At 35.3% G+C, this 22,678-nt stretch overlaps 1 protein-coding gene across 2 annotated transcripts; it reads right to left on the bottom strand.

Moving 5' to 3' along the window:
* Positions 1 to 580: 580 nt before the first annotated feature.
* LOC118264584 (uncharacterized) lies at positions 581 to 2,853 on the bottom strand. Of its 2 annotated transcripts, none has more exons than XM_035577140.2 (4): positions 2,728 to 2,853; positions 1,665 to 1,714; positions 1,269 to 1,382; positions 581 to 791 (listed from the first exon to the last, which is right to left on the bottom strand). In XM_035577140.2, the coding sequence occupies exons 1-4, from the start codon at positions 2,736 to 2,738 to the stop codon at positions 664 to 666; spliced, it is 303 nt and encodes a 100-aa protein (XP_035433033.2). In that variant the 5' UTR covers positions 2,739 to 2,853; the 3' UTR covers positions 581 to 663. The 2 variants fall into 2 exon arrangements, with proteins under 2 accessions (XP_035433033.2, XP_035433035.1); XM_035577142.2 differs by having other exon boundaries at positions 581 to 804.
* Between the last annotated feature and the right edge of the window lie 19,825 nt (positions 2,854 to 22,678).

Consider the following 22,678-nt stretch of genomic DNA (forward strand, 5'->3'; position numbering starts at 1 on the left):
TTCGGAGTAGCGGACTGCCTAGCGGGTTACCGGGACTCCGGCTTGAAAAGCAGATCTAGGAACGGGTCGGTTTTAAGTCAGTAAGAGTCTGACACTGGGAGTGTCAGAGAATGTCAGACTCTTACTGACTCGCTTCGCCCATGGCGAAAGAAGTGATTGGATGATTTTTCCCCCTCAAACAAGCAGTACACGTAAGTAAATATTTAAAAAAAAACTATGAGACAACAGTTCTCATACGTTTTCATAGCAAAAATAATGTACGAATTGTACAAAGCTCCGAGTATTTTGTCGATTGTACATATTCATCAAACCAGCATCGATGATTTAATAGTAAAATTGGGAATCGGACCTGTAATTTGTGTTCCACTCCATTCATAGTACTCATATTGTATTTATTGTACATGAATAGTTACTTTTTAGGGCAGGAATAAATATTGTTAGTAATGTTTATTTAATACATACTTACCTTCACTTTATCTTAATGTTTTTCACATCACCATGTACAATCACATTTATAGACTACTGGGCCAACAAAACAACTTTGTTTTTATTTTTACAAGAAAAAAATATAGAAACGACATAAAAGTAGAAGCAATTTATTTACCTACTACACTGATAAGCTGATATTTTGGGACCGTGCGTGGGACGAAGTAGCCTCGCTATCTAAATGTAGCGTCGCCGTTGTCTGGAGGGCCCATTCTGTGATCGTTGCCGCAGGGAGGCTCCTGGTCTCTTCCTCCCTCTCTTAGGAGTACTTGGCGATCTTGGACACTTCAGGACTTCCTCCACAGCTGGGCAATGAGGCTGCATATCAGTAACAACAAGGGTGTAACGTTCAATAATATTTTGGAATTTTGAGGTCGATGAGTAATTTTGACTCGTATTGATTTTTATACTAGGTATAAACAGACAGAAAAAAATACCTAAAAAGAAAGATGCAATCAAGTATTATTGCATTTGCTAGAAATAATCAAGCCTGTGTGTTCATCCATTAGCTCAGTCCTAGATTTCCAATACAAAAACGAGGAACTATCTAACTGTATTTACGGGTTATTTCAATGAAAGTCCGCTAGAATTAAGCTTGGAATGCTCAAAAATACGATAAAAGAGATGATGCCAAAGAGACACTATAAAGTTTAAGCTTAGAAATGAGTAAATAAAAGGAATAAAACATACAACCGGATTGTCCATTTTGGGGAGTCCATTTATTTTCTGCTTATTTAGGTTTCTCTATACATAGAATATTCGTAAAGCAATAATACACAAACCTATGACGACTGGTCCGAACAATAGTAACACACAGCCTAATAGGAATCGTATTATTGCATTATGTGCCTCCTCCTTTTGGTATAGTTCTAAACCTCGAAGCATGCAAACCAAACCTGCAATATTAAGAAATGTACACTAATACACTAATATTTATAAAGCTGAAAAGTTTGTCTGTTTGAACGTGCATATCTCCGGAACTACTGGTCCAATTTGAAAACTTCTTTTTGTGTTGGGTAGACCATTTATCGAGGAAGGTTTTAAGCTCTAAAACATGACGCTACAATCAATAGGAGCCGAGCAGAGAGGGTGAAACTGCGCAGAAGTTACTGGTGTAATATTGCTAGTGTGCAGTTCGATAGGGTGTTATTAGAATTGCAACATAATATTAAACTCACCAGATGTAAGCATACAAAATCCGAGCAAGAAAGCTGTCGCTAACAGTATGCTAGAAAGAAAAATACATAAATGATATCCATAATTATTTTTAAATTGTAATCTAATATATAAAAATAAGTCGCGTTTTCCTTCCTGACGCTATAACTCCAGATCGCACAAACCGATTTCCACGGTTTTGCATTTGTTGGAAAGGTATCGGGTTCCGTGAGGTTTATAGCTAAAAAAAAATTAGGAAAAAAGACATGGTGGCGAAACGGAGTTCGCCAGGTTTGCTAGTTTAATATATGAAAACCTTACTTTTCTGGAGAACAATTCTGTACACTAGCCATAAAATGGCTTGACTGTTAAATTATTCACAAAACGGTCTTCTAATATAGTCTAGCTGGATTTACCTAAATCTAACTATTTTTATTCGATACAAATTACCTAAAAACCTAAAAAAGGTTTCTTGCTAGGTAAAAAAAATCTCATTGGAAATTCTTTGATCGTACATTGAAGATAGTCACTTCTAAAGTTTATACATTCAGCGTAACAGTAATAACATATCGAATTATTCTCAAAGTAGGTACACCGTGTTTATTTTTCTGATCAAATTCCATATTGCCTTAGCATATTATACTCTTTATTTTAAGCTTAAGGTTCAAATTATGTTTGGAATTTAAAACAGATAGTTGTTGATGTCTAATCGATTTGTAAAATCCATCGATTTAAAATAGTTACATCGATAGCATAAAAGACTAGATACAGCACAACGATATCCGATTATAATACTGACACCATTGTCACACCACAGTCAAGCAGTTCCAAAATCCAATAACCTATAAGTGAACATGAGACGCACTAGTTTTAAGATAGAACTACTTTCCACGCGATTGGCTGTCGTATGTCTTAAGATGAGGAGCAGGCAATTAATTGTATGTAAGACTACAATATAGTTTTATTCGTATCAAGATTGTTAATTATCTAATGGCTTGTTATTCTATTAAGTTTAGGGAAAAGTGTTGTTCATCAAAAAGATGTTCGCAATAAACTGTCCATTAACAAAACAAAAATAATAGCTACCTAAATCTCATTATTCCGTCAGTTTGTTGAACAAATAAAATGAGCACTTTTTATTAAAAAAAATATATCGTGAGAATAATACAAAATGTATAAAATAAAGTGACGTAATCCAAAAGTCAAGTAGAAGTTGACTGAACTGTCACAGATAAAATATAAATCCAATAAGGTAGGCAGCAAAAAGTTTTTCTAAGAAGTATAATTTTCCTGGATGAATATTTTATTATTTGTTCTAGGAACCTGTTCTGCCTAAAAAGACAGGTTGTGAGTTACATGCCCAAATTTTCTAGAAGATACTACTTCTTTTTCTTCTTTACCCTTTTCTAGCACTAGGGTGTAGACCTCCTTCAGTTTCTGCCATCTCTTTTGGTATTGCGCAGTTTCCATCCATTTTGTGTCAGCTGTTCGTTTGATATCATCATACATACGCATCTAGAGTCTTCCTTGTGGGCGTTTTTTGCCCTATGGTCTCCAGTCTATCACAGCTTTGCACCACAAGCCCCGTTTTGCGTGCAACGTGTCCTGCCTTCTCCCACTTAAGTTTCGCAGTATGCTAAAACTAAAGACGGGTTTAGAGGTGTACTTATCAATACCTACTTTAACATAATATCAAGCATAATTTATCACTTTTTAATACGTAGGTAACATTACATGTACAGTATCTCAAGTTAATCATCTCATTCTTAAACATTGTTTGATGAAAAATAATACAATTAAGTCTATTCATGTAAAGTAATTTGGTTTCACCTTCAAGAGTATAAATTACATATTTCTTAAACATATGAATATGAATAAATGCCAGAGTTATTAACATTTATTTTATACTAATAAAAATATGAACCTTTAACTGAATACTTCTTAAAAAAATGTCTAGAATTATTACAGATTCTAGATGTCTCAACTGTACAAGCTAACTTAATATCTGCAGTATTTTTTTTGAGGCAAATCATCCAATGTCTGGCTTGGGCGCGAGCGTGTCAGACTCTTACTGACTAAAGACCACCCCGTTCTTACTCCTGATTTTCGAGCCAGAACCGAGGTTACCGGGGGTTACCAGCTAGGCAGTCCGCAGCTCCGGGTCAGCATCAGCCCTAAATACTTTCCCATCTGTGGTGGTCTGATGGCTCTTTAAGGCGCGCGCCCCACCTCCTGTAGGTGATACACTAGCGCAGAGGCTAAATAGACGACTGCTACATAAAATTTCGCGGGCTCAATATCCGGACTACATACTACTAAGTGCGATTCACAAATAGTTCTGTTGTTTTGGATCTTTTTTAGGAACGTTGTTTCACACTAAGATTTTCTCCTGTGTCGTGGTACATACACATCACACCCAGACTTGGAACAAAAATGTGTTGAACTGTGTGATGTGTAAGTGTTTTAAATACACTCACATACACAAGAGTTCACAGTTCTTAAAATAAAGATTGCTTTCATCTAAAAATACACTATAAACCTGACATTTTTCTCTAAAACTTGGTTCTTACTGTTATTACATGTCTTAGTTCCAAACTCCTTATTTGTTTTAGACTAGTTCCAGAATCAGTTCTCGTGTTTGTTTTGTGTCCTCCATGTAAGTCCGTGACGTCACTGTGTGCTTACTTAGGAATTGATTGAATTGATAGCTTCATTGTTTTGTGTGGTCGTAAGTTTGACTGCTGAGCAAATGATTTTGGTTCCCGAATTTAGTGTTGGAATATTCGACTTTTTAAATTCGGATACACATTCTGGAGTTAAATGTCCAATGTTCGTCATAAGGATGCCTCATAATCATCATTATATCAGCCATAGGACGTCCACTGCTGAACATAGGCCTCCCCCAATGACTTCCAAATAGGTCGATTGGAAGCGACCTGCATCCAGCGGTTCCCTGTGACCTTAATCAGGTTGTCTGTCCACCTTGTACGTACGAGTACGTCTTACGCTATGCTTGCAGGTATGTGGCCTCCACTCGATAACCTTACTGCCCCAGTGGCCATCAGTTCTCCGCGCTATGTGCCCTGCCCACTGCTACTTAAGCTTGCTAATTTGCTGGGCTATATTGGTGACTTTTGTTCGTTTGCGGATAAGGATGCCTCCTGCTTTAAAATTAATTGATACGACTTCTTCATTGGTTCGAGTGTAACTATAAATATTGCAATATATAAATTTCCCATTTATTTATACCACAAAATGTAAATGAATATAAATGGGAAATATTTTGTATTACATTTAATATAAGGTGTGATACAGTTTACAGTGGGTGTTACTGTTACCTTCAGTTATGAATACTATTTCGGAGATAAAATGGTCCTGTAAATTTAATTTTAGCACTATATTGTTACGAATTAAGCGAAAGATTTGGTTGGTGTCATGACTTTTAAGGTAAGCGTCCACAGGCCCGCATCGTACGCATCGTACACATTCCGTATGACGTCATCGGTACGCATCGCATGTAGGCATTTTTAATGATGCGGTCCGTACGATGCGGATCAGTGGACGCGGTTGTATGAGTTTCTATACAAGACAAACTAAAATCCGTTGCGTGCGATGCGTACAATGCTGGCCTTTTTTTTTTGTTGACGGGGGGAAACCTTCAAAAGGCGCCTAGTTTTCTGGGGATAAAAGACTAGGGAGTGTGGGATTTTTACCTCACTAAAACCACCCCGGTGGCCACCCTCAGCACCTGTAAGGGGCACCGGGTCCTCTAGTAGACCTGCTCCGGAGCCCCCACGATGCAACGCCTATTACGGCACATCCCTAAGGAGACGCGTATCTCCCATTAGCCTCACTGTGCGAATTACACGGCAGCACGTGACCACTGTGCCGCCGTCTTCCCTGGGGTCACTGGGTGAGCGCCTAGAGTCCCCTCTCTATGCGCCCGGCCCCAAAGGACCGCTTGTAGATGATGCAAGCGGTATTTCGGCGTATTAGGCGTCAAGGCGGTTGCCTCCTCGACGCCTTCTACGAGCAGGATCTGCCCTCTCCCGATCCCGCTCAGCAGCCTCTTTTTGTGACATTACTGTCTCACAAAATGAGACCACTTCCCTCCAGTTTTCTGTATCTGCCAGCATAGCCTCTACTACTGCTGGCAGAGACAGGTCTCGCCCGATCTTGGTAACCAGGACCCGCCGCTCCGAGACCCACGCTGGGCACTCTTCGAGCGTGTGCTGTGCGAAGTCCAGGTTACCTCCGCAGTGGTGGCAATTTGCCGTGGCCTCTCGCCCTATCCTGTTCAGGTACTCACCGAAGCAACCATGCCCGGTCAGTACCTGAGTGAGTCTAAAGGAGACGCGCTCCTCTCTTTTCAGCCAGGCTTCGAAGTGCGGCAAGATGGCTTCGACAACGCGCTTGCGTGAGATCTCAGGCTGTTGTAGCCGCTCACGCCACCGCTCGAGCGCGTGTCGTCATGCGTACAATGCTGGCCTGTGGACGCTTACCTTAAAAGTCATGACACCAACCAAACCCTTCTCTATCGTTACAATATAGTACTAAGATTAAATTTACAGGACCATTTGAAGCTAATCGGTTTGTCTGTCTGAATATCTCACGTCACAGGAACACTGTCTAATGGATGAATGCTTTGAGCCGACAATGAAGCGTTATTATCGATTCATACGCCTGTTTAGTAAATGAATTCATTAGGGTAACAAGCTTAGTTCAATAGGTACTTATTGTTAGGTCATGATGGGTAAGTGTTCTAGGTTTTGTCTAGGTACTGATTTATTTGGTACATCGGTATTGTTTATACATCTATACATATAATAAAATCGTAGAAAAGTGCTGTCTGTACATTGAAAATAAAAATAAAAAAAATAGCAGGGGTTATTGTTATGTCGATGTCGAACCCAAAAATGTAATTAACTTTTTTTTTGTCTGTTTGTCTGTTTGTCTGTTTGTCTGTTTGTCTGTTCGTCTGTGCGCGCTAATCTCAGAAACGGCTGATCCGAGTTGGATGCGGTTTTCACGAATATATTGTGGGATGCTTAAATTTACATTTAGTGTTTGTTTCATGTCAATCGGTTCATAAATAAAAAAGTTATGTCAAATTAAAGAATCACGTCGAACATTCTATGCTTATACCATTAATCTCCGCAACTATTTGACGGATTTGGTTGAAATTTGGTACAGATATAGTTTAGAACCTTAGAAAGGACATAGATATATTTTTATTTCAAAAATCAAAAAATAAAAATAAGAAATAAATTATTTATAAATAATTCTATGTCGATCGTTACACGACTTCGGTTCATGTTATTGTTTTAATTTATCGAAAAAAAGTAAATAAATAGTAAAAAGGTATGAAAAAAATAATATCAATATAATAAAACATTTAGTACAAAGAAAATGCTCTAACGGAGTATAGATAATTCTATGTCGATCGTTACACGACTTCGGTTCATGTTATTGTTTTAATTCATCGAAAAAAAGTAAATAAATAGTAAAAAGGTATGAAAAAAATAATATCAATATAATTAAACTTTTAGTACAAAGAAAATGCCCGAACGGAGTATAAATAAATAATCCAAGTTGTCTTTATCCTCGATAGATGGCGTTGGGATCGAAATAGATCGCGCTATGGTTTCGTTACATTCATTTGGTTGGGTATCGGCCGAGCGCTTCGGTACTATCGTAGAAAAAGTGTATTATCAGTCGTATGATTATTTGTCTGTAGTGGTCCTGCTGTTTCGTATATTCTAAATTGGTTTCGTTGTATTTGTCAATTAATAAGTTTATTTGTTGGGTTTTCCTGGTTTTTTGGTTAAACTATTTAACGTAGGTTTAGTTTGATATCGATTATTAGTAGTTACTGTAGTTAGTTTTTTTAATAAAATTGTAAGTCTAATTTTTTTTTAATTAGATTAGATTTAAGTCGTTTCTTTTAAATTATTTAGTTTAAGCTTGGTTATTATAGCATAGAGGATAGGTTGTAATATAGTTTTTTTTTTATTGTTATAAATTCGTAATTCGTAGCTTAGTTTTAAGTTAGTTTAAGTCCGTTTTTAAACTATTTTTTCAATGCCCTAAGTGAGTATACATCTATTAAATTCAAACGCAGAGCTCATTATGTTGATTTTTGAAGAGTTCCCTGGAATATCTTCCACATCTCATTTTTGAAGAGATCCCGCGAGATCGGGAACTATGTGGTTAAAACCAAAAATTTGCCGGAAGTCACTATTCCACGCGAACGAAGTCGCGGGCAAAAGCTAGTAGATAAGAAAAAGGAAAAGAAATTAAAGAATGATCTTTTGGCCTAACTAAATAATGTTAAGCCTGTATAAAGCTTAGAATTATGCTTAAAGTTGAATATAGTTATGGGACTTTTGATCTTCATCAACCTTATAGAAACACAATGTTCATTATTGCTAAATTTTACATTCACACAACATAGTTAGACAAGGAAACATATATTTTACAAAACACAACAGCACATCAAAATACACCAAACCGTCCAATTCTCTCAAGGCATTTTCATCCTTATCACTTTGTAATAAAGTAGAAAATCCTCTACACAAATCTCTCTGTTTCGGATATTTTGAAGTGCTGTCTGTAAATAAACCACGTATCCTATAGTCCTAATGAGCTAGTTACGTCACTGTAGGAACATTTACCCTGTTCGTTACTACATTTGGTTAGTTCTCCTACTAATGTACGGAGAAACAGGAAAACGTAGTAATTGCTTAGAAATACTTGTGAGTTCTACTAAGAAGCGAGAGTTTGATGATTTCTTTGTAAGTGTTTTGGAAAAAAGGATTAGATGGATCGTGTGTAATAGGCGTTAAAGTTCAATTTTCTTTAGTTATGTTTCTGTAATTTTAGTAGTTACTTGCTGTTGTCCGTGACTTTGTTCACGTAGAATAATGATTTGTGATAGCATTTGGGTTAATGATTTTTTTTTTAATTTTTTTTAATAAGGGTAACCTATGTTACTCCTTAGTGCATCAGCTACCTGTCAATAAAAGTCCCGTCAAAATCGGTCCAGCTATTTCAGAGATTAGCCGAAACAAACAGACAGACAAAAATTGAAAATAATATTATTTTGGTGTATGTATCGTATGTATATGCATGTAGTATGCATGCGCTCTAATTTTATTTATTAGTCTAGATGGTTATTGTGCTGATGCTCTAGGCTTAGATTGAACGCAAATTATGAACACCATGTGTAATATAGTTTAAAACTAACAAAAATATGGTCTGCTGTTTCCAGCATTCACAGTTTTTACGATTTTCAAAGCCAACAAATATCTGAAAATATTTGTTTATTTACAGAAACGGTTTAAACCGATTAAAAATAAAAGGAGAAGTAAATAAAGTATACCTTTTTTTAAACGTGGCCCCACACTAGGATTTTCTCATGTATCGTGGGTGCATTTACAATTATACAAGTTCATATTCACATGACACCCAGACCCGAAACAACTAATCATGGATCACACAGAGAGTTGCTCCGCTACCGGTCGTCCAGTCCACCGCGCTAACCGTGAAGTCAGTCAAATACAAGAACAATTTAAAAAAATCCAATCTATAAGAATTAAAGTACAACGTTCGGTACATAAGAAAGTTTTCCAATCATTCAATGGACCGGTAGTGGCCATTGTATTGGACTTCCCGGCCAATCCGTGATCCCCTTCACATGGCCGAAGAAACTTATTTTGACACTTTTTGTGGAGTAAAATTTCCACAAGTTTTGTAACAAACTTTGTCTGTGTAATTTTATTGATTTCCTTTTTAACTTGTAACTTAGAGAGAAAGTATTTTGTGTATTATTTAGTAATTGATTGCAATTCTTGATAAAATTGACAAAATTCTGGAAATTATTACTTATTTTTAGCTCAAGACAATAACACTATCTGGTGCTACGCATAACCTAACGGGCTACTAGGGCTCCGGCTAGAAGCAGGAATAGGAATCGGGTGGTTTTAAGTCAGTAAGCGTCTGACACTCTCTTGCTTCCACCAAGGCGATGCGATATTTACTCTTCAAAAAATAGGCAACATAACGCTACGCGTCGTATCTACGCTGCTACGAGTACGCTCTGCTACGGCGTAGCAATATCTCACGATTTGTATAAGACTGTATTACTCAAAATTTTTTAGGCCTCTAGTTCAATGATTGCTCGCACGTATTGATAAATAAAGATTTACAGAACTTCTGTACTTTTTCACATAGATTGATGAAAAATTTTTTAAGCTTCTATATCAAACCCTATATAACGATTCGAACGGGGTTTCACTCACTCTGTTCGAATTCTGTTGATCCTAGCGTGATGTTTTATAGCCTATACCTTCCTCGATAAATGGATCATCCAATATTTCAAAAACACTTCAAATCGAACCAACAGCTTTTACAACTTTCTCCAAACTTATACGCAATAGTTACAAGCAAAATTTAAAGTTTCGCCAATCACTGAATACACAAACATGCATGGTAATTATGCCATGATCCCTTAGTTGTTCGCTTTAGTGATTTATGGGGCGTCCCATGTTCACTAAAGGTTCTACGTGTCAAACATGGGACTAACAGGTTGGTTTTGCAAACACAAGATAGATCTCTTGTCTCTTATTTGAGTTTCGATGAGAAATTACGTTCGTTCATCACGGTTGTATTTCTTAATGGTGTCGGTTGAAGTGTGTTGGTTATAATAATACGTTTAACGCTGAGAGGAACTTTATAAACTTAGTAAGTGTCTAGATTGCGACGGACTGTCAAATTGTGTTTCTTAAATTCAGAATGCCATACATGTTATACCATAAAGTAACTAAAAACAACGGTTTACTCACGTAAATTAATGGAGAAAAGCTCTACTAGTTTCGAGTCACAGAGGGACTCTTCATCATGAGTAGCGTCGCAGCTTACTGGGTAGGTTGAAGGCTCAGTAGGCTGCGTGACGTCGCCGTGCGTAAACCATGATTTTTAGTTAATTCAGTATGTCTCACGATAGTTATTTTAAAAATATAGTTATACCATAATTAACAAGTTTAGTTTTAATTATCACAGTAATTAAAAAGTAAAGTACGACACTGTAAAACACTGTTGTCTCAAGAATATTTAATGTCCAAATAAATTAGATGTAACTAATCTGGATTAGGCACTATAAAACACGGACTCGAGTAAGTTGAGTAAGTGCCTCTTAAGTAATAAAGTTAAGTACTAGGTTTAATATTATAAACTTTTATTATGAAAACTTTTTACTATCGTCTGAGATACGAGATGTTTATTTTTCAGTACTCGCTTTATCTTGCTAGTTACCTGTGTTGTAATGGGCCTGTAATGTAATAGATTAACCTTAAGTAAAAGTTCGTAAACATGACATTTCGTTTTTATTCCCTGAATGAGTAAAGAGAATTAAAAATATATGTCTTAACTGCTGTACTCATTTAATGGTTACTTAACCCAGTCCTTAGAAATTGTTTTCGGAACAAAATCGTTATAAGGAATATTTTAAGTAATCATTAAATGTCTCTGAGTACGGTAGGTACAGCATACCGATCAATTTGGAAAACCGTAATTACGTTATTTCGTAATCATAAATTGTAATAATTTATAAATTACTAGCGTGGCGTAAATGTATTATATCACCCAAGTCAGCTCATACCCTGTCTGTATACCACATCAAAATTCGTTCAGTAGTTTCAGAGTGATTGACGGACAAACAAACAAACTTTCACATTTATAATTTATGATATCAATTCACAAAGTCTTTTAATGTAAAATGATATTCAAAAATCATCGATTCGTTTGATTAACGTATGCAAGTTCCAAATACAGTGTGACACGGTTTATCGGGACGTTAATTGGAGTAACCACTAGTAACCAATAGTAACCGTGTTTAGCTTTGAACGTTAACACAGTGATTCAGTTATCTGTTCCAGTTCATTAACGCATTACTTTTTTAATGAAAGATCACTATAACATTTTATGTGATAACTAAACCGAATTCATTGGATTACTTACGTGAACTATTCGGAAAAGCTCTACTCGTTTCAAGTAACACTGGGACTAGTATTCATGATATGTAGGTTTAGAATATCTTTATATCTCATAAGTATCACATGAATAATTCGCTTAAGAAACAATGTTTAGTACGCATAGTTACAGTATGGATGTAAATAACAATAATAAAAACGTGCAAATATGAGGTAAATACGATTATACAAATATTATCACAAATTAACATGAAGAAGAATACGTGAGTTGAATAAGTGGTATATTTTAGTAAAACTATAAATCCAGATTCAGTGAATTTACTGAGAATTTCCAGAAACGAGATTGGCAAACGGAGAGGGGAGCGAAAAAGATAAAATTTTGCTCGGGAATCGAAGCCGAGGAACTTTAATATTTAGGGGTTGCAACGTGTTGCAATTAATATTTGATGTTTTGTCGGTCACGGTGGTGCACACTCCGTGAAAATATCAAGGGTCTATATATCACAGACAGACGGACAGACAAGGTTTTATTACGGTTCTTGTACCCTTCAAGCAACGAACCTTTATCATAGAAACAAAAACAAAAGATCATCATCAGAACAAAACCAAATTCAAAGTATTGCTATAGATTTTCATTTCAACAAAAATAAAACTATAAAATACCTTTCAAAATAAACTAATATCTAAACATTACCGCTAGAACAAGTTACTAAAGTCAGAGAAAAAGTTATAAATGAACAAACTAAACAAACATGTCGGGGTTTAGCAACAAAACAAACTAATGCAATAAATAAAACAATTGCATTCATACATGATATTATAATTTTCATTTAGCCTTCAAGTTTGTGCACTAGCGTTGCAAGCGCTAGAAACTTTGGTAATAATAACAGACTGTAAATCTACTGGTTCTTTCATGGAAAAGCCGTTTCTCGACAACAGTTGAGTGAATAATACAGGGTGCGCAAACACTGAGGGTAAATGTGAGCTGTTTATTTTTTAAACTTAATGCACGTACTGGCTCGACATTATTACGGGCGGGCAAGCGTCAACTATGGCGATTAATGGAACGTGTTTTTTGTGTCCCGTGCGAGCTATTTTAATAATGAACGCAGACAACAGCATTCTTCATTGAATCCCGCGGTTCTCTTTGTTTAAACTCTTGTTTTATATTAAAAAATATTTCGGATTGTCGTTTTACCAAATTAACCTTTAAAATTAATAGCTGTTCTGTATTATATTGGTATACATATACATTATTCTATATTATTACTCATTCAATACACCAGCAGGGGCTAAAACGAAAGCGAATAGCACTGCACACTGTTTCAATCTTTAATTAATTTACGAAACAATTTCGTACGTAACTATTTGTTACCACATTCCAAGAGACCGGAATTTTCTTTGACAATATACGAAGACAGCTGTTTATTTATTACCTACTATACATATAAGTAGCTTTAATTAACTGCAGTAAGTACAGTAATATAATTATCAAAACACACCTTATAATGTTTTAAACTTCAACTGATTCTGTAAAACAATACTAACATGCAAAGTAAGGCCAAAATAGTTTCCTAATTGAATAACTTCAGGATTAGACAAAGAGCTTCAAGCAAGAAGTTGGCAAAGTAATCCCTTTATCAACGCTTACCTTATATTAGGGTCGAGGGTTATTACTTGAACACATACATAAAACTTCAATATTCAGGCCGCATCCTTGGAATTTGATTTGTTCGTTTGTATTTATTTTTCTCGTAAGATGTGGAGTTCTGAAGGCGTATCGTGAACCTTATAAAACGTTCACCAGTAACAAGGTTAGGATCAGTTAGTTTTAGTTGGCTCGTGTAGAGATCGTCGGACAATCCGAATCGAGCGTGCTTCCCGCTATTGTTTTACGATATAACCCTAAACTTGAGTTGTACATAAATTGTCCGTTCTGCGAATATGAAACTGTAGTGTTTGGTTCGGCTAACTTTATTATGTCTGTTAGATATACTGTTAACAGTATAATACAATAGGAAATGGTTGATGAAGAGGATCGTTGCCTTTCGGATGGTTTAATAATATTTTACGTACTATTGTATTCTTTGATAGTAAATCTTTGGTAATGTTTTGTGAGTCAATGCTTGTACGCGTACATATTGTGTTAGTTAACAGGGTAAATGAAATATTAGCTTAACTTGTTATACAAACCTGCAGCACATAATATGTGTTATTGTATTGTTTATATCTATAGCGAGACACCTTAAATTAATGATTTTATCCAGTTTACTCCTGTAACTATTAAGTGAGGCAACTCTACCAGTTTCAAGCCGCACTAGGGGCCTATAATTATTATTAACATCATGTACGACATCCATCGTGGGGAGCGTGGCATCTAAACAAGAAATTGCATGCATTAGGTATACGATTGCGATCATGACAATTTGTTTTAAATTATTTATTGAATATTGAACGTGTATAAAACAACAAAATATTTTATGAAAATACCTATGTTCTTAGTTCTATTCAAAAAAACATACGTTGATGTTCTCTAAAGGCTTTATAAGCTCAACAATTGAGTTTGCACAGAAAAGAAAAGCAGACTACAACAATGCGTTCGCCACCGATGTTAATTAAGATTCTCCCAACAAAAGACATGCAGCAAAACTGAACAATAAATAATAGCGTTTAAACTCTAACAATGGCCTTAATAATATTGTATAGTGACAAATAAAATGGCCGCTAATACAAAGTAATAATGACCAAAACATAGATGAGAAAGATGAGTAAGTATAAAAAAATTGCAAATCTTATATATAAAAATGAATCGCTAAAAGTGTTGGTAAGCGCATAACTCGGGAACGCGTGGACCAATTTGGCCAATTCTTTTTTGTAATATTCGTCGAAGTTCAAGGATGGTTTTTACGGCGAGAAAATATCAAATAATTGACGGAAAAACCCTAAAAACTGCCCTTTTCTTTATCCCATACAAACGTTTTCTAACTAATACGTAGAGTCAATTTGAGCTTTATTGCTATTGGATAAAGTTCATATTGCTATTGGATACTAAAAAACAAATGCTATTGGATAAGTGTGCGTTGGAGACTTGGAGCACAGAATCCCTACTAATATTATAAATGCGAAAGTAACTCTGTCTGTCTGTAATTACGCTTTCACGCCTAAACCAGTGAACCGATTTTGATCAAATTTGGTACTGAGATAGAATAGACCTTACTTGATACTTTTCATTGCAAAAAAAATGCGGAGAATGGGTAAAAATAGGGGATAAATGGTCATTTGGAAATTCGTCATTTTATAAGCTGTAACAGTAAAACTTTGTATTTAGATACTTAATGAGGAACGAAAGAACATGGGCTACTTTTTATTGCAAAAAAATAGGAGAGAATGGGTAAAAAGAGGAGATGACTGTTCATATGTAAATTCGTCATTTTAAAAGCTGTAACAGTGAAACTTTGTATTTAGACACTTAAAGATAAACGAAAGAACATAGGCTTTTTAATAAAAATGGTAGAAGGCGTAGAATGTTTGATAGAGGAGATGAATGTTTGCTTGAAAATTCGTCATTTTCGTTAATACAATGCCTGTGGCTTCACTCGCGTTCGATTCTTATTTAAATACACATATACTTATTTAAATCGCCAATATCCCTACTACCATACTAATGTTATAAATGCGAAAGTAACCCTGTTTGTGTTGAGGTTACGCTGCACGAATGTTTTTTTTTTTGGAATATAACAACGAAACAATGTATATTTTATTGATAGGCAATATATAGGAAATTAAAGGATAATAATATAGATAACCTTGGCTACTTTTCATCATGATTATAAAATGATGAATCGGCGGTCGTGGTTTCTTTGGAATACATATCTTTAAAAATGCTAACAGTAACATATTCTCAAGTAATTCACATTTTAGATGACATACGGCAGCATTTTGACCACTAACACCACTACGCGGACGAAGTTGCGGGCAAAAGCTAGATTCGATAAATGTTCATTTGTACATGTCAAATATTTGTTGTTTCTACATTCAAATTCTGCAAATAATGATTGACATTTATGCATAAACTATGAAAAGGGTGAATAAACAATTGTCTGTATTTTTTTTAATCTATTGAAAATGTTGAAAAGTGCATGAAGCATTAATAGAAATTCCTCAAATATTAATTATGCGTGCGTTCAGAAATAATGACAAATTATCAACAGTTACGCGTGTGTTCAGAAATTTATTTTGTGTAAATTAAAGTTTCTATTCACGTTTTCGAACAAACGATGCTCTTTCAATATAGTCTATTGGTGTGAATGACATTGACATTCGTATTGCGCGTTTTTTAAAATATGCAAAATTAAGTGTATATTTTTCAATATTTCTGAAAGATTATCTTAATATTTTTTCGAGTTTTAAAGACTAAGAAGATTTTTACTTGCTAATAAGTGTTTGTTAATCAAGGTAAGTTCACATCTTCATATTGATTTTTAGTAACTTTTGGTGACTACACAATACTACAATTTGGTATACATGGTTATGCAGAAAATGTATGAGACCTTTTTATTTTCAGTTCTAATTTCGTTTTTAACAATGCTACCAACCAGACGTACAAGCTTAGGCCGCAGAACTCGAAATACGGCAAGTCAAAGAAATATAAGAGCAAATCAAACTGATGAGCAACGCGAAGCGCGAAATGAACTTGAACTGAATCGATATCAAGATAGAAATGTTGTGTTTAATCCCCACAAAGCTGCATACAGTTATAATGTGGCAATTGATTACAGTTCAGAGCAAATTGTTGCTATTGGACTAATGAATATTGTGTGTCCACATTGGGATTGAAATTCAAAAATGAAGCCTCTGGATTGTGTTGCCCCAGCGGCTAAGTCAAATTACGCCATTGGTACCGCCACCAGAGCCACTACATTCATTGGTTAATTTTTTGACTCATATCTAGCAGTACAATAATTGCTTTCAAATGACATCATTTCGGGCAACAAAAGTTATACGAGACAATTTTATGCCTACTTTTAGTAAGTATAATGGCAAAGGTTTTTTTTTAGTTTTGAAACCATGTAGCTGGTGCAAAATATGTCGAGTCAGTTATGTGTTTATTTTGTAAACAATAAGTCAAATACATAATAATAGTCTTTAATCCGAAGACTTAATTAGCAACATTTTATAACATGTTGTATTTTATAGTGGCATGAGCAAGGTGTTTTTGGTAAAGCCTATTGCCTAAAGCTGCCGTGGAAGGCTATTTAATGTCGAGGTTTAAAGTAGTTTTAATTTGAAATGATATAAAGTATTGTGGCAGTATTTTGCGAGCCACATGGTGGTACAATTAGCTATGCAATTACCTGTATACATATGTATTTATATTCTTGCAGATTCAGGGATTCAAATATATCATCAAACAGGTTCCTTATTGCCAGTGCCTGTTGAAGACTATAAATTTTTGTAAATATATTTTATGGACAATTCAGCAAGAGAAGTCGATCAGCGTTGCGCACACAACAACTCAGTAAAAAGATCCATTGTGATGAACAACTTCAAACATTTTTCCATCAAATCAACACAATGAATTAGTTGCATTATTCACAAATGCATTAGACCGCATGCCATCAGATAATCACAAAATTGTCATCAGAGCTGATAAGACGCCTGCAGGACAAAATGCTGGACATTTTAATGTGCCAACAATTGATAAAGAGCGCGCGTGGTATTTAACTCAGTGTTTACTTAAAAATGCCAAGTTCTTCAATAGCGATTTGTAAAAATAGTAGTGAAATTATTGAATCCTATGGAATAAACACTATTATGAAAATATATTTTGTTTTCTATTAAATTAGTAAAGTCCTTTTCAGGCATAGTGAGACCAGGAAATTATGGATTCATTTTTATATGGAGGATATTATAGATTCCAGTTCAAATTAAATAGGGACTCATACATAGCTCAGCTATACAAAATAAAGTAGAGCATCATTGCTACGCGAAGGCGGTACGAAGTTCGCTGGGTCAGCTAGTAATCTTATAAATTTCGTGAGACATACTAAATGAATTATTATGTCATCGGCTTACTCACGTAACTGTTTGACGAGGAACTCGACTAGTTTCAAGCCATGCTAGAGGCTCATATTCATGGGCATCATTCCGCGACGCACAACGCGGCGATTGTCGCGCTGCTATGTATTAATTTTGTGAATATTGGTAGTTATAGATCGGAGCTCATCATCGCAGCGTCGCATCGCATCGCGTTTTCCGTAGCCACCAAGGTTGGTGGCGGGTCAGAGATAGCTGTTTTGAAGATCCAGGTTTTTCAGAGTACCCAACCCAACTGAGTCTTCTTGCCCTCGCCGAGAAGTTATAAATTCTACCTCGATATTGAATTAAGACAAATTTGAGCATTTTTGGCTTGGAGATCGATCCATCAGCCTAATGCCAAACAATTTCATTTCCGACTTCCCAACGAAGGTATTTTACAATATAGAGACACGCCAGTATCAAATACAATGACCGCAATAGCACAAACCCGACTTGTTCAAGTGTGGACTGGAAACATTGTGGACATTTTCTTTAGACTCGAAGATTTAGCTGTTCCAAAGGGATGTAGCGAAACGTAACTTTCAACTTACAGTGCCGAACTAAACAGAAAATGTATCTATTCACTAAACACCTTCAGTAGTAGTTACAAAATGGTACGTATTTTGGAATTGTGGTGTCATTTTTGTATCAGCCAACTATAAGACTTAGAAATATATAATAACTTCTTTTTTGAGTGGTGTGAAAATTATCGAATGACTTCTCCCGCCTTAGACCAGGCGAGAGAGAGGAGAGAAAGAGAGTTACTGACTAAAGACTCTTACTGACTAAAAATCACCCCGTTCCTACTCTCCGCTATTCGAGCCGGAGCCCCGGTAACCCACTAGGTAGTCCGCAGCTTCGAATAGTATTCGGAATTTGGTAGTAGGCTCGCCATTTATTACATTGTGGATTCCAACAGCTGGTCGCCCAACCACTACACCAGACGTACATTTAATACTATTATACGTAATTAGGTATATTTTACTGACAACGAAGCATTGTAAAGTATATATATGACAACTCGTTCATAAATAAAAGGTGTAATAAAAGTAGTTTTTCAACAAAACAACAATAAAATCAAAGTATAGGTAAGCTAACAGAAATATTATTCAAAAATCCCATTTACCTTCCACTTATCAATACTAGAAAAACCTGTTTAATTTCCTATTCATAAATGGAAAAAGGTAAAGAAAATAATTATTCCGTTTGAAAATATTGCAAAAGGCTTTGAATTTCCTGCGGTAAACGAGGTAGTCGGTTCGGTTTCCCGTGGCGTAGTGGGACGACACGAACGCGACGTTCATATGCCAACTATTACCTGTTATCACTTATATACCGTGTACATACATCATACATATATGTGTGTATCCATCAAGTGTGAAAATTCACGGTACATTACACTAACCGACTATTTTTCTGGGATTTTCCTTGATGGTAGCAGAAATGTCTTCACAATGACTATCAAGAGACTGTTTCTGATTAGGATAGCTGAGATTTGAGAGCATGATACCATGGTCACTAGTCAAAGGTCCTCTTCATCACTACTACAAAGGCGATTGCTAACTAGTTTCGAAAACAAGGATGTTTTCTGTGTCAGTAACGTCCTTATCGGCCAGTTTAATGCTTGTAACATAAGCGGCCAAAGCATGGTGTATGTTTTTCATTACTGCTTTATGCGATAAAACGTAATGTTTTTTGTATAGCTTATAAAAAAACTAATTTCTGTTAGTGGTTTCACCTACGCTCCTAGGAAAAATAGAGCTTACATATTATTTCTGTACAAACATCTATCGCTGTGCCAAATTTAATTCAGATCTATTTATTACTTTTGCGTGAAAGAGTAACAAATATCTATGCAAACTTTCACATTCATAATATTGTGTAAAATAGTGGCACGTAGGATAATAGGAAGTAAGATACAACATTAATATTAAAATCTTGTTGGAAAAAACAAAACAAGAAATCCTTTCAGCAATGCTTGTATAATACGCGTTGTTCTAGCTTTCATAAGCAGATAGCATTTACAGAAAATATTTTTACAACACTGCATTCAGCTATTAACATGCATAACTATTAAAGAAGCAAAAAATGGCCGCATTAAAGAGACTACACAAAAACCCGTAGTTATCACAGCGTATAAATTACAATGAAAATGTGAGCGAAAAATCCTCTTAAACTCCGCCGGTTAGTTAGGCCGTGCAAGCTCATTACCGATGCATTTTAAGCTTATCTGTCGACTGTAGAACATTGTGATAGGAGGCAGCGGGAAGGTAATGAAATTCATTATTCGTTCTGAGTTTAACCTCTGGTGTTCTGGAACGTAGATTTTAGCAAGACATTGTATATTTTTGGTAAGACTTCTTATAGCAGTAGACGGAGCTTGTAATAGCGAGTTGAATTATATCGCATTGCCGTTATCGAGCATGCTGCTCATGATTATGAGTCCCTGGTGAAGGTGGAAATTAATCGAGTCGAACAGTTACATGACCATATAACCTAGTTTATTCTTTATATTAGGCTGCCGTACAACATGTAGCGGGTTCAATTCCCACACGGAACAACTCTTTATGTGATCCATAAATTGTTGTTTTGGGTTTGAGGGTCGTGTGCATGTGAAATTATATGTTTGTAAATGCACCCGAGACACAGCAGAAAACCCTAGAGCGGCGCAACGTATTCAAGAAAATTAAATATGTATACATGTCTCACGATGATACAAAAAATCGACAATAAAACTTTACACAATATTTTATACACATCACAAAACCATGTATAAAATCCATCACTATTTTGTTTACTATAAACAAAAGTAAAATAATATGCTTTGTTTTGAATCGTTCGTACACCATATACAATTTATTTCAATTGCAGACATTATAGACAAATATTATCATGGCTTAATTATAAATGTATGTAATTTAATTTGAAATGAATGTTAAATTATTATTATTGTATAGATTCCACGACCATTCAAGTTGTGAAATCCGATTGTGGACAAGCATTACAATAGCGTCAAGTATAAACAAAACGTAATTTAATTCGCATTTGTATTTTCAGTTTGAAATGTAATATAATATAAATTTTATAATAATTATTGTATTTCAGTAATTCTGCTTTGACTGCCTCTCTGCTTAAATAGTTGCAATGGTGATTTGTGTGCACAAATTCTTAGATACGACTGGGACTCAAGCTCATAGTTTTCCTTTTCATAAGGTATCTACACATGCCTTCAATATGCAATGTTTTTTAAATTACTCAACTTACTAATAGGCTCTACACACCTTATGATTTAACAGTATACTGTACAGTCCAACTTTGAGGTGTGTAGCCCCTTTAAAACTTAGTTTATAGTATTTTATTGGACAAGCCCGCCACAGGCTACCAAATAAATTTATTGAGTGAAACATAATTATATACAATTTACTTATTACATTCAAGTTTTGAAATCATGATTCTAATGGTAACCGCCGTGTAAATTTAGAGAAGAAAGTATCCTATACTCTCCAATATTTCTACTAGAAATATTGGAGGAAATTTTCTACCTAAATGCTAGGCGCCTTTTGAAGGCTTCCCGTCACAAAAAAGTTACCTCTATAGCAACAGTACACAACAACAACCCACTCAAAACCTTGTACAGTCCTAATGAAACATAATCTGTATATTTAAAGAAGGGGAAAATAAAACATGATGTTTTCTTAACCTTGCTACCGTTTCTTCTTAGTAAATACTTAAGGAGGCTTAATAATATAACAACGGTAGGCAGAAGGCCGAGCCCGCATACTACCGACTCGTACCGACCCCTAGCATTAATTAGCACCGACTTGTACTCAGGACTGCACATAAAACTACACAGAACCAGTATAAGCTGACCAAAAATGTGTGTAGAGATTATGCAAAGCGAGGTCATGATAAACTGGTTTTTTATAGCTTGATATAAACTCGTGTGTACGAAAGTACATTCATGGTTTATAGTATAACTGCAGTAGTGTTTTTGTTACTGGTTAAGCAGTTTAATTTAAATGCCAACACTCAGTACGGGTATTTTTGTTTTCATTCTTTTAGGGTTTTCGTTGCTGAACCTTACTTTTGGAATTCCAGTAGTTAAAATGTTCTTGATCCTACTTTATCAAATCTTGGCGATTTTGTCCCATACAACAGTTCGCTCCTAAACGTAAAATTCGAATGGTAGTCAAATTCAAATTTTGCGTAAGCTTCATATCTAAAAGTTCATTTTTAGATACGAACGAACACATGAGCACGAATAGATTGATAGAGATCGATCCATGTAGAGATCATTGACACAAATATAGGTCATGAAAATTCTGAACTTCTTAATAATGTAAAGCGAACAAAATCCTAGGTAACTTTAAATAATCCTTCATCATAAAATACATTAAATAATAAACCGAGAAATTTTAAATAAAACTATAAAATATTATTTGAATAAAGCATGTAAATCTTATTTTGAATTCAAACTAATCAAATTACGAGGAACCAAGAACTTCATTCTGAAAAGCATATTGACTCAACATCAAATTAATCTGACTCTCAACTTGTATAATGTACTCATACATTTTAAATTAGAGTATTTGCTTAATGCCATCGCCACACTTGTGCGCACTTGTTTGTTCACATTGTGTGGCACGAACCGTTGATGCTATTTTGTCCATGTATGACACGACACAAAGTAAACACATAGAGTACATTGTCCATGAAATCAAGGGCTTACGCACGCTTTCGTCAATTGACGATTGCAAGACGAATGCTTGCATCTTGCGTAGAAATAATCAAAACTCTGTCCAAGAAGCGGCAACGTTGCGTCAATCACACTAATATATAAATTGAAGATTTTGTTTGAACGCGCTAATCGCTGGAACTACTGATTCGATTTGAAAAATTCCTTTTGCGTTTAATATTCCATTTATCGAGAAGGAAGTGATAGACTGAACTAGTATTAAACCATCTGTCGT

This window comes from Spodoptera frugiperda, chromosome 26 (assembly GCF_023101765.2).
Source record: "Spodoptera frugiperda isolate SF20-4 chromosome 26, AGI-APGP_CSIRO_Sfru_2.0, whole genome shotgun sequence".
Lineage (NCBI taxonomy): Eukaryota > Metazoa > Arthropoda > Insecta > Lepidoptera > Noctuidae > Spodoptera > Spodoptera frugiperda.

Bases quoted from the DNA above. Each gene is read 5' to 3' on its own strand.
- LOC118264584 (XM_035577140.2), bottom strand. The intron at 1,383-1,664 runs GTGAGTTTAATA...TTAATATTGCAG, and splicing joins ATTTTGTATGCTTACATCTG to GTTTGGTTTGCATGCTTCGA. The intron at 792-1,268 runs GTTTGTGTATTA...CTCATTGCCCAG, and splicing joins GTTCGGACCAGTCGTCATAG to CTGTGGAGGAAGTCCTGAAG.